This window comes from Chrysochloris asiatica, unplaced genomic scaffold (assembly GCF_000296735.1).
Source record: "Chrysochloris asiatica unplaced genomic scaffold, ChrAsi1.0 scaffold00129, whole genome shotgun sequence".
NCBI lineage: Eukaryota > Metazoa > Chordata > Mammalia > Afrosoricida > Chrysochloridae > Chrysochloris > Chrysochloris asiatica.
In genome coordinates, this window is record NW_006408647.1 from 4,106,301 (window position 1) to 4,119,402 (window position 13,102).

The 13,102-nt window shown below is 36.6% G+C and overlaps 1 protein-coding gene across 1 annotated transcript in view; it reads left to right on the top strand.

Annotated features, from left to right (window-relative positions):
- COL25A1 (collagen, type XXV, alpha 1) overlaps nucleotides 1–13,102 on the top strand; it is a 668,242-nt gene that overhangs the window by 327,520 nt on the left and 327,620 nt on the right. Inside the window, exons 3-4 of the mRNA XM_006869318.1 lie at nucleotides 6,189–6,233; nucleotides 8,427–8,434. Of these exons, the coding sequence (XP_006869380.1) occupies nucleotides 6,189–6,233; nucleotides 8,427–8,434 (53 nt within the window). The remainder of the gene's footprint in view (nucleotides 1–6,188; nucleotides 6,234–8,426; nucleotides 8,435–13,102) is intronic.

Here is a 13,102-nt window from a genome sequence, read left to right on the forward strand (position 1 = left end):
TTATGAATCGGGCTGCGAACCTCACGGTCAGCAGTTGGAAACTACCAGCTGTTCCACGGGAGAAACATGAGGCTTTCTGCTCCTGTAAAGATTTACAACCTTGGAAACCCTGTACAGGGTCGCTTTGATTTGGAACCGACTCCACGGCACATAACAATAACAACAACGTATATATATATATATATAGGCTGCTTCTCAGGACTGCATTCTGCATATTCCAGTTCATTAAGTTCATTAATTCTTCTCTGTTCACCTATATCCAGCTAGTATTTAATTGGTTAATTTCTTTTAAAAAAATTTAATAGGTATCTGGTTTCTAATCTCAGGATTTCTAAGGAATTTTCTTTTAGATACACTTGTTCTTTTTTTTTTTTCTGTTTTTTCTTTAAAACCCATTGCTCTTTATTAAATGTCACTTTTTCATTTTTCTTTTGTTGTTAAGTGCCGTCGAGTTTGTTCTGACTCATAGTGAGCCTATATGGGGGTCCAAGGAGTGGCTGGTGAACTTGAACCGACAACCTTGCAGCTCAAGCTGACCTTACAGTCCAGCGCATTAACCCACAGCGCCACACCAGGACATATTGGTCATAGTCACATGGTTTCTTAAAATAATTAACGTGGAAGGGATCCCTGTTAAGTATTTTGCAATTTTGGTTTGTTTTTCCATTATGATTTGGAGGGATTTTTTGGTGGCACTCTCTCTACCCCCTTTCTTTGTGCTGTACTCGTCCTTTCTTATTAAGTCATTATATATTTGTGTTTACCTGACTGATAAGATCAGTCTTAAAATAGTGTTTTAGGAGTTCTGCCCTAGATTTTTGCTGGTGGTATCAGAGTCAGACATCAAACTGTCAGAATCTTGTTCATTTTCGGAATCAGAGATTATATTCTATGTTCTTTAGTCTTTAAACCAGATTTTTAACCTAAATTCTATTCAGCATTTACCAGTCCCAAGGTTTAAGACGTTATCTGACTCTGGTTTAAGAACGTGGAGCCTGTCACTCAGAAATGAAACAACCATCATTTCTGCTTCTAGAACTAGTTCCCAGCAGCCTCATGGTTTGATTCCAGCTTGCTTCTTTGCATTTCTTGTCTGTGGAGATGTTCATGCCTGTTTTTTATGTTGTTGTTTTTTTTTTTAAAGCCAAACACTTATAAAATCTATTTTTTATTTTATAATTAACCATGTATTTTGAGCAAAAAGAGCATATCAGAGCATAAGTTCATTGTGTCATTTTGACAACACTCTAATAAATTTGTGGGGTTTTGGCTCATGTGTATTATTTATTCTTTTCATTTTCTTTGCCTCTTTATGGCGGGTTCTAAAGTCTTTCCCGTGTTCTACAGTTGCTACTTTGAGTAAACCAGGCATAATGAAGATACAGTACTAACAATATTTCTTAGTGTAACAGAAACAGAAGAAAATATGGTTTATAATCTTAAAGAGCCACCAGTCATCTGTCAATTTGTCGCACTTTGGTAGCTTTTGAGAGTCCATGATTCTGGAAGCTATGCCAACAATATTTTAAATACCAGCATGGTCACCCATGGTGGATAGGTTTCAATGGAGCTTCCACACTAAAACAAACTAGAAAGTAAGAGAGGCAGACCATTTCTGAGTGGTTATTTTCGTTGTTGTTAAGTGCCATTGAGTCAGTTCTGACTCATAGCAACCCTGTATACAGTATCCAAGGACTGGCTGGTGGGTTTGAACCACCAGTCTTATATTTAGCAGTGCAGTGCTTATCCTACAGCACCACATAATTAGTTACTGAAAAACTTATGAATAGGAATGAAACACTGTCAGATACAGTGTGATAAGAGGTACCCCTCAAGTTGTAATATACTCAAATATGACAATAGGCATGCATGTGTGCATGCATGTGCTCATATTTGAGTGTGAGTATATTTTTCTACCTAGCAGGGTACTAAAGAGCCCTAGGGATGCAATGGTTAAATGCTGGACTGCTAAACTGAAAGGACTACAGTTCAAACCCAGCAGCCAATCTCTGGCAAAAAGATGTAGCTGCTTGTCTCTGTAAAGAATTGTAGCCTTGAAAAGTCTGTGTGGTGGTTCTTCTCGGACCTGTAGTCTCACTATAAGTTGGAATCAACTTGACAGCAACAGGTGTTGGGATTCCACTGGGTTTATTTTTTATCTTTTATTTGCCTGTTATTCATGTGATTTTCCTTTTGCTTCCAATCTGGCTAAGAATACTTTCAATATAGTAAAAATTCCCACTTATTCCAGAATTGAGAAAGAAATCTGAAATTTCTAACAACAGTTTTGGCGTCTGCTGCAAACGTGCTTCCTAAAATATTTTCAACTGATTTTATTGCATGACTGTTCTTAACCGCTTATATAACACAGATGGCCAGACTTATTCTGTGTAAGGGTTTGAGGAGAGACTAACTGGCCCACTAATGTTTTGTTTCTGATGATAGTGTTTCCATGTGGAAGCCAGTAGCTCCGGATCACATCGAGAGTCTGCTGGATGCTAAGACCTGTGCTGCCTGTGTCTTGAACTTTCTAGAGTTTGGAAGTCATCAGTCCTACTTTATAGTTCATTCTTAAAAAGTCAGCCAGTTCTTTATTTTTCTTGGCCATTTTTTCCCAGCAAATATTGTAAGACTTCCATTCTCATTATCGGCTAATTTTTCTCTTCTATTTTGTTCAACCATAATTCAGTCAGAAGTATACTTACTCAAGGAAATGAGGACAGAAAGTATATAATTGAAAATAATGACTTCAAAGTCAAGAATGTCTAAAATCATGTGCCATGTTTGATAAAAAATTGTTTTGGTGGTCTTTACAGACAGCTCAGTGGGGGAAAAACATTGTATTTTTCCACCATTAAAAAAAATTGTCATAAAAGTTAAATAATTCTTCAATACCAATCATTAGCTTTGTCGTTGCTATTATTTGTCTTCAAAGTGACACTGACTCTTAACCTCTGTGAAAACATGAGAACCGTGGTTCAAAACAGTTAATTTAAAAACAGCTGCAACTGTACATTGACAGAGGTCCAAGCCAGATTCAGATGTGGATGTGGAACAAGCGATATCATTGCTGGTGTCAGATGGATCTTGGCTGAAAGCGGAGAATACCAGAAAGATGTTTACCTGCGTTTATTGACTATGGAAAGGCTTTCAAGTGTTGGGATCATGACAAGTTATGGACAACATTGCGGAAAATGAGTATTCTGCAACACTTAATTGTGCTCATGAGGAGCGTGTACATAGCCCAAGAGGCAGTTAATTTGAACAAAACATGGGAACACTGAGTGGTTTAAATCAGGAAAGATGTGTGACAGGATTGTATTCTTTCACCATTCTTATTCAACCTGTATGCTGAGCAAATAATCCGAGAAGCTGGATTTTATGAAGAGAATCATGGCATCAAGGTTGGAGGAAGACTCATTAACCACCTGCAATATGCAGATGATAAAACCTTGCTTGCTGAACGTGAAGAGGATTTAAAATTCTTACTAATGAAGATCCAAGACCATAGCCTTTGGTATGGATTGCACTTCAATATAAAGAAAACAAAAGCCCTCACCACTGGATCAATAAATAACATCAAGATAAATGGAGAAAAGATTGAAGTTGTCAAATACTTCATTTTTCTTGGCTCAACCATCAGCATTCATGGAAGCAGAAGTCAAGAAATCAAATGACATACTGCGTTAGGCAAATCTGCTGCACAAGACCTCTTTTAAGTGTTGAAGAGTGAAGGTGTCAGTTTGAGGACGAACATGTACCTGATCCAAGCCATGGTGTTTTCAGTAACCTCATATGCATGTGAACGTTAAACAGTGAGTAAGGAAGACCATAGAAGAATTGATGCATTTGAGTTATGTTGTTTAAGGAGACTATTAAAAGTACCATTGACAGTCAAAAGAACAAACAAATCTGGTTGGAATAAGTACATTCAGAATGCTCTTTAGAAGCCAGGATGGTCAGACTTCATCTCTTGTACTTTGGACATAATTATCAGACGAGACCAGTCCCTGGAAATGGACATCATGCTTGGTAAAGTGGATGGTGAGTGAAAATGAGGACAATCCTCAATGAGATGGAGTTAGCACAGTGACAGCAGCAATGGGCTCAAGCCTAGTAACGATTGTGAAACTGGTGCAGGACTGGGTAGTGTTTCATTCTGTTTGTACATAGTGTTGCTATGAGTTAGTATCAACTCAACAGCACCTAACAACAACAACGTGATTGCTATCTGAACACTTTGTCGTTAAAAGACTTGCTTATTTAAATTCAGGTGGTTCTTAATTAGAGAATTTCTAACATGTTAAAAGTTATATTGAATATAGAAATATTTATAAGAATGACTTCCATAACCGATCTATACGTGCTAACAAAATACTTTCAGGAGAACTCAGTACCTGATTGAAGAGAATCTTTATTCTTTTTGTCAAATACCATCAAGTTGGTTCCAAGTCATAATGACCCTATATACATATAACAAAGCACTGCCTAGTCCTGTTCTCACAATTGTTGCTGTGTTTGAGCCCATTGTGGCAGCCATTAGATTAGCCCATCTCATTGAGGTTCTTCCTCTTTTTTGTTGATCCTCTACTTTACTAAATAAATTGTTCTCCAGGATCTACTCCCTCCTGATAACATTTCCAAATGAAGTGATATGAAGTCTCATTATCCTCATTCCTAAGGAGCATTCAAGACAGAATTGTTTGTTCCCCAGGCAAACAATGGTATATTTAATATTCTTCTCCAACACCATATTTTAAAGGCATCAATTCTTCATTAGTCTTCCTTTTTCATTGAGCAGATTTTGCATGCATTTGAGGTGATTGAAAATACTATGGCTTGGGTCAAGACGCAAGTTACAACTTGACATCTTTGCTTTTTAACCCTTTAAAGAGGTATTTTGCTGTAGTTTTGTCTGCTGCAATATGTCATTTGATTTCTTGACTGGTGCTTACATGGGCATTGATTGTGCATCCAAGTAAAATGAAATATTTGACAACTTCAGTATTTCTTTTGTTTATTCTGATGTTACTGATTGTTCCAGTTTTGAGGATTTCATTTTCTTTGTGTTGAAGTGTAAATCTATACTGAAAAATTTAGTGTTTGATCTTCATCAATAGGTGCTTAAAATCCTTTTTGCATTTAGTAAGCAAGGTTGTGTCATCTGCATATCACTGTTGTTAATATGTCTTACTCCACTCCAGATGCCACCTTCTTTTTCATAAAGTCCTGCTACTTGGGTTATTTGCTCACCATGCACATTGAATACAGTATCATGAAAGGATACAACCGTGACACACACCTTTTCTGATTTTAAACCATGCAGTATTCTCTTGTTCTCTTTAAAGGACTGCCTCTTGCTCTATGTACTGGTTCCTCATGAGCAAAATTAAGTGTTATGGCAATCCTATTCTTCACAATGTTATCCCTAATTTGTTACGATACACACAGTTGATCACACCTAGTATTTTGGAATGTATTCAGTACTTTTAATTATTATGGGGGCCTGTAGGATAAGCACTGAACTGCACACCAAAATGTCAGCAGTTCAAACCCACCAATCACTCCTTGGGAACCCTATGAGTAGAAACTGACTCTACAACAGTTAACAATAGCAACAATTATTAATATGACAAAACCAAAAAACTGGTGCTTTTGAGTTGATTCTAATTCATGGCGACTCTGTAGAATAGAGTAGAACTGCCCATGGATTCTAAATCTTTGTGGAAACAGACTGCCACTTCTTTCTCTTGCAGAGCCGCTGCTGGATTTGAGACACTGACCTTTCTGTTTAACAGTCAAGCATTTAACCTCTGGGCCACCAACCTTCAGAAAATAATTTTCTCTAATAAACAGGAAATCCCAATACCACCAGCTTGCTTAGCAAAACTTTTCTTTATTGATGATATCCATGCAAGATGAACAAAACTCTTGATTATTTAGTGTTTCTTCAGTAACAGGATCTGACTATACATCGAAAGCAGTTTTTATAATTAAGTGAAGCTTGAGAGTTGTAGTGAAACACCATAGACCATGCTGGACCTGTGAAATATTTTATTCCTTTCTTGATATGGGTAGGCAAAAGCAAGGATATAAAATGTATACAGATTATTTACCAGCCATTTTTGAAGCAGGAAAAGACAAAATGTTAAATCGTACTAAAAATGTTTTTTTTCTTTTTTTTTCAGGCCCTCCAGGGAAACGAGGGAAGAGGGGCCGAAGAGGAGAATCTGGTAAGTCTCTTTTTCAGCTGCTCTGTGTCGTTCATGTTCCAGTTAGGTTTCCGCATCTGTTCCTCCTAATTAATTATTGTATTCTATTGTGGATCTCAAGCATCTGTATGTATGTTGCATGTAAGCATATAAGTATGTATGCTTAAACCTTCTAAGCTACACTCCCCCAATTGTTTTATGCCTAGCAAATTATAGGAAGTAAAATTTTACAGACTATTGCTAATTACAGTTTAATAATCATTGGCACCCAATTTTGGTTGATTTAGTGCCTCGAGTCTGTCCTTCCTTTGCACAGTGCAGAGTTTCTTAGTGGCACATAGTGTGGCAAACACCCAGGCTTCCATCTTCGTAGGTGGCCAGTAAATGTCTGTAGGTTCTTTGCAAAAACATCTGCCTTGGGATGCTTGGGGTACACATCTTGGAAAGTTATATAATTATTTTATCCAACTGGCACAATTTTGTCATGCTTTTATTCTCATTCTTTTCAAAATGGAGGAAGTTTTATTCTCCTTGTATGGCCATATAATTTTAGTGATGACAGGAGCCTTAGCAATCAATACAGTATTTTCATTTTGTGCTTAAATATAAATGGAAGGCCAGAGTAGTCAGGTGAATCAGCCAAGGCCATGCAACTTTTTGTTAGTGTAATTTGAAACCAAACCAGTTGTCTTGACACCCATGCCAGTGGAGTTTTGCTTTTAGGCCAAATCCCTAGCTGCAAAATGAAGCAAAAAGTCAAATTTAAACAAAAGAACACATGTTTTTTTGAATCAAGATATCCAAATAAGTGAGTTTACTTATTGTTTTGTTTTTTTAACATTCAAGAGTCTGAAAATGGAAATGACCATATGGAATTTCATCAGGTCTTCTGTCTTTCCTTGCAAGATAAGAGGAAGGTAGCTAAAGGAAGAAGGAAACCTGGTGGCACCATGGTTAAGTGCTCAGCTGCTAATAGAATGGTCGGTGGACCAAATTTACCCAGTGGCTTCATGAGAGAGAGACCTGTTGAATTGCCTCTGTAAATATCACAGCCAAGAAAACTGTGGGGCAGTTCTGCTCTCTCACCTGAGGTTACCATGAGTTGAAATTGACTTAATGGTACTTAACAATAACAGAGAAAAGGAAAGTTTTGATTCTAGAATGCTGAGGAATATTCTTTTCTGAATTTCATAGCAGTATCAGTATCGGGCTGCGAACCTTAGGGTCAGCAGTTCCAGGTTACCAGTCATTCCGCAGAAGAAAGATGAGGCTTTCTACTCCCGTAAAAATTTACACCCTCGGAAACCCTGTATAGGGTCGCTATGGGTCGGAACTGACTCGACGGCACTTAACAACAACAATAACATTCTTAAATATATAGTTAAGCTTAACTACATAGTTTTAAACAAAGATGAAAAGTGATGTTTACAATTGGGCTTGTGATGTATGAAAATTTGAAATCCTGTTAGTTTTTGCTTCTATTTTGCTGAGAATATATAGTTTCAAAGAAACCAATATGAAGTTAAGGACTTAAGTTTAATTCGTTGACAATATTGATGAATGGATAATATTCTCAAAAGAAATAATGAGTACAGTTCTGATTTGGCTGTTTTAACAATCTCAAGAAGTTATATATAAATTCTCCCAAAAAATCATATGGGAGCATGGTGGCTCTATACCATAAGCACTGGACTGCGAACCACAAGGTCTCTTGTTCGAGCTCACCAGCTATTCCTTGGGAGAAAGATGAGGATTTCTGCTCCCACAAAAATTTAAAAGCTTCGGAAACTCTATACAGAGTCACTATGAGTTGGAACTGACTTAATGGTACTTGGCAACAACAATAACAAACAGTCTACCATAAATGGCCAAAGATTCTCCTAATTCACATTTTATCAAAAATTGGGTATATATAAGTTATACGGTCTTCATTTAATATAGCTATGCTAAGCAATCTATAGACAAAGCCTCATGGCATGTGAAAACTTAAAATGTAATGAAAAACTTTTTTTGTACGTATAAATATGCATTTTTTGAAGCTTCAGAGGGGTTGAAATCTAAAAAGAATTTAAGAATCATTGAATTTGAAATGACTTTGATGGCATTCTGCTGATGATTATGCTGACTTAATATTTCATTTTATCTTTATATTTGAATACTCATTAATTTTTCTCTCTCTTGTTTCTCCTTTTCTCCACCCTCCCATTGCTATAGGTCCTCCTGTAAGTATACCTGCTTCATTTTGAGTGTTTTCCATTAATCAAGATCATGTATGTTAAAGCTTTGTTAAAATGTCAAGATCTGTTTTCCAATTAGAAAACTATTACTGACCCTTTTAACAGCTACCTAAGTTTGGGGGGGGGGGGCGTGGTTTGAACATTGCTTGGGAAACTGTTGTTTAAGTACAGTATTGATAATTTGGTAGGTGTTGATTTAAAACAAAACAAAAGCATTTTATTTTTGATATGATTACAAACCAGTTACTCTCTTTGGTCATCTTGGGGAATAATTTACAAAGCTCCTGATTTTAAATGCTTTTCCTGGAATTCTGAGGTTTCCTTTGCAAGCAAATCTCCAAGCTATTTCACACTTCTTTTTTCATCTGTTTAAATTTATATCTGAAATATTTGCATTTGCCAGTCCACCAAATGTAGATGGCCACATGATCATGGAAATGATACCCCCTGTGGGCTTCCTCCAGTTCTCCTGCCTTAGGCAACACTCTCTTTGAAGTCTGTTGGAGTTTTGCCTGCATAAAGAGTAAGAGATGAGGCCCTTAGAGAGTTTCACTTTCTTTTTTCTTTCCTTGGGTAGGTCATAGTTACAGCATTCCAGTCTGTTTTGAGCTCACAGGAACAGATTATCTTGTCAGCTTTGAGCTTGATGTGTTTTTGAGTAATATCCTGAATATCTGTTGACTGACCCCAGTGTTTATACTGTGTACTGTTCGTTTACGGTAGCAATGATCATTGGCTTTGAGATAGTTTCTCATCCCAGAGAGCCATTTTGCTCAAAGGTTCCCAGACTCCACACTGGCAACTTATCTAGCAGACCATCATGGACCAGGGAAAGAGGCTTAGCATATACACACTTACTTTATTCAGAGGAAACATTGGCTTCCAAATATCTTTTGCAGTCTTCCTGCCACGTTTAAGGATGGGACATAAATCATGTTGGAAATGACTTTCCTTCTGTAACTGACTTTCAACTTTGGCTTAATGCTAGGCAGATGGCATGCCCAGGTCTAGGAACCTTTACTCTTTGGTTTCATGTTTAAGTCTCTTTCTTTAAAGTTAGAAACAAACTAGTATTCCAGGAAACTCTAGAGGTTGTACTTAGAATAGAGTATTCAAGCTTCCTTTTTGTAGATGTAAATATTAGGCATGCCAAGTAGTAGTTAAATCTCACTTCTGCCTTATACTGATTTTCAGATTTCAATTATTTCCTCTTTGATTCCCCAAGCCATTTAGCTCTTGCTTTCTTGGGGCCAGTCTGTTAGTCTGCATTCTCTATATAAAGATTTAAAATGTATTTTTTTTTTCTTAATCCAGAAAAAACAAAACAAAAGAGAACTGGTATTTACTAAGCCCTTTGTATATGGCAGACATTAGTGTAGGTCCTTTATACCCTTCATTTCATTTTGTTCTCCCAGTAAGCCTCAGATGTTACTATTCCCATTTTTGATTGAGGAAACTGAGCTCAGCGAGGTTAGATTGCCAAAGGTTGCACAGTTAGTGTTTGAAATGTTGGAACTCAATTAAATATGCCTGATTTTGAGTCCTTTCTGCTTACCACATATTTCCTATTCCTTATGAATTAGTGTGATGATACAGATCACTGTAACATGTTTGGCAGGCCATGGGTCAAATTCCTTGATCTTAATGGGTTTTGTTTGTTTGTTTGTTTGTTAAGTGCTGTCAAGTGGATTCCAACTCTTAATGACCTTGTGTGGGGTGTCCAAAGAGTGACTTGTAAGAGTAAACCACTGACCTTGCCATTAGCAGCCCAGTGCTTATCTACAGCACTACACCAGGACTCATTGATATAAGTAAATCTATATTATAAAAGCAGGAGCTAAAACAAGCACTGATGCTGTCACACCCAGAAGTTATAATGTGTGTAACAAAAAGCATTGATTTCAAGGAATAAATTTAATCATGAGTTTTTTTATTGGCTGAAAAAATTCAAGTTGTTAACATTTGATAAGATAAAAAGCCATTGACTCTGCAGGGGGGCGGGGGATATATTGTTGGTGGGCTAGTATCTTTACTAATACATTGAAGTCTTACCCTAATACTTTGGGTAGCATATTTTGGGAACCCTAAGGAGCTCTGGTAGCATAGTGGTTACGAATCGGGCTGCGAACCTTAAGGTCAGCGGTTCGAAACTACCAGCCGCTCCGCGGGAGAAAGATGAGGCTTTCTACTCCCGTAAGGATTTACACCCTCGGAAACCCTGTACAGGGTCGCTATGGGTCGGAACCGACTCGACGGCACTTAACAACAACATTGAGTAAAACACCTTGTAATGAAATCTTAAACTTCCAATGTCTAAACCTTCACATATGACTTGCAAGAAATATCTGCCTTCCATCACATTTTACCTTAAGGAGCTCTGGTAGCGTAGTGGTTATGAATCAGGCTGCAAACCTCAAGGTCAACAATTTGAAACTACCAGCTGTTCTGTGGGAGAAAGATGAGGCTTTATGCTCCCGTAAAGATTTACAGCCTTGGAAATCCTGTACAGGGTCCCTATGAGTCAGAACATAACAAAATAACTCTATGGCACATAACAACAACAACATCACATTTTGCCTTAGTTTAGATAGAGTTATAACAAGGAGTTCTGGTAGTGTAGTGGATTGCTAGATGGGCTTCTAACCGCAAAGCCAGTAGTTCAAATTTACCAGTCTTTCCACAGGAGAACATTGAGGCTTTCTACCCCTGTAAAAGTTTACATCCTTAGAAACCTGTACTGAGATACTATGAGTTGAAACAGACTCAGTGGCACACAACCACCATCAGGCTTATTACAAATTTCCATTATATCTTTTGCTTCTGAATAAAGTTTAATGAAGAGTAGCATTATCATCTCTGACAGATTTATTAACAATATATTATCTACAGGCAATATCTGACTATTGACAGTTTTGATTTTTAGCGACCACATTCTTCCTATTTTTAGCATCATTTTAATTTTTCGTCTCATGATTTCATTTTTCATTTCCACCTCTTTTCCATCAACTGAAATTTTTTTCAAACACTTTTCTTTTTAGGAAAATTTCATTTCTCTAATTTTAGGTGCTCTTTGAAAAAAATGTTCACCTATCTCCACAAATAAAAGTGTGGATAAACTATAAAGGTATATATTGACATTTTAACTTCAGTTGCTCTTTAAACTAAGTGTAAAGCACAGATTGACTCTGAGAAGTTAAATATTCTTGCTCTGGTCAGCAATCCTAGACACAAGCTTCTATCAGATGAATCCCAAGAACTTCCTTCTAGCCCTGAGCGTCTGTAATGCTTATTCAGAAAGATTGTAAACGGAAAATTGGTGTCTTGAGTGTATTTTTACATCATTCACTTCCACTTTGTTATGGAATGTTCTTCAATAGTGCAGAAGATAGCATTAGGACACTTATTAATAAATAAGAAAAAAGTCATTAGCCCAAGGGATAATGACAGATTTCATTTTCACTGACAGTTGCCTTTTTTTGCTTTCCTGAAGTAATGCTCTAAAGGGGAAAAAAATCCATATTTAATTAAGGAACCTTTACATTTACATATTAATTTGATACGATTTGGAAAACTTGGATCCATTACACTAGACTTACATTTGACTAAGTGCTTCTTTTTGTAAATTTCTGTATTCTTACATATTGAGATCATTTATAAATTAAAAGTGGAAATACAACTTGAATTAGACCCTATGTATCAATTTACTCTTTAGGAAGCTATTCAGGTTGATACTAAGTCTTATCCAATTTGACGAAAATTGATTACTCCCATAGGAGCCTTAGATACAAAAGGCTACAGCAGATAAATTTTATAATACTGTATATAACTTATTTGCATGTGAGCATTAGATGTCCTTTTTTCAATTTTCTTTCTCATAAAGGCAGAATGTCTTATATAAAACATTGCTACTAAGACTTTAATGAAAGTTTTTGAGTGCTGGACTTTGAAATCACAAAATGATTTTGTTGGAATGATTTACCAGAATATTCACTTTCCAAAAAGAAGCAAAGAGTTTGATAAAAACGTACAAAATGAGTTTTTAATGTAGCCAATTTAGAACCCAGTTTGGGCCATTTTTTTAGAGTTAATGTGAGACATACTTTTGCTATCCTTTTTCCTCAAAAAGAAGAGCCTTTCTAATATATATAGGTCACAGAATCAAGTAAGTCCTGTAATTGTAGCTAGAAGAGAATCAGAAGACTTATTTTAACAAGCGTTTTCATTTTTCTCAGTCTATCAAACCCTATAATTATGCTTGACTGACAAAGATATGGTGTTATTGTTTGTAGCATAGATCCCTCTGAGGTGTGAAATATAGTGCTGTTGTTCAGTCTGTTCTGTTCCGTCCACCTTCAACAATTGTCAGCTGAGTTTGAGCCCTAGACTCTTGTTGACAGAAGAATGAATCAAAGTTAGCCAAGTTAAGATTACATGCTATTTCTGCAAATGTGGTAGATAAATTAGGGGGAAAAAATCTGTAGAACTTTTAGATGAAAAATTCTGATGTCTTTATTTCATATTGAAAAAACAAAACAATAGTATGATGTTTAAATGAACTAGATACTTATTATACCCATTTTATATCACAGGGAACTGAGGCATGGATTGTTGTTGTTGTTGAGTGCCGTCGAGTCAGTTCCGACCCATAGCGAC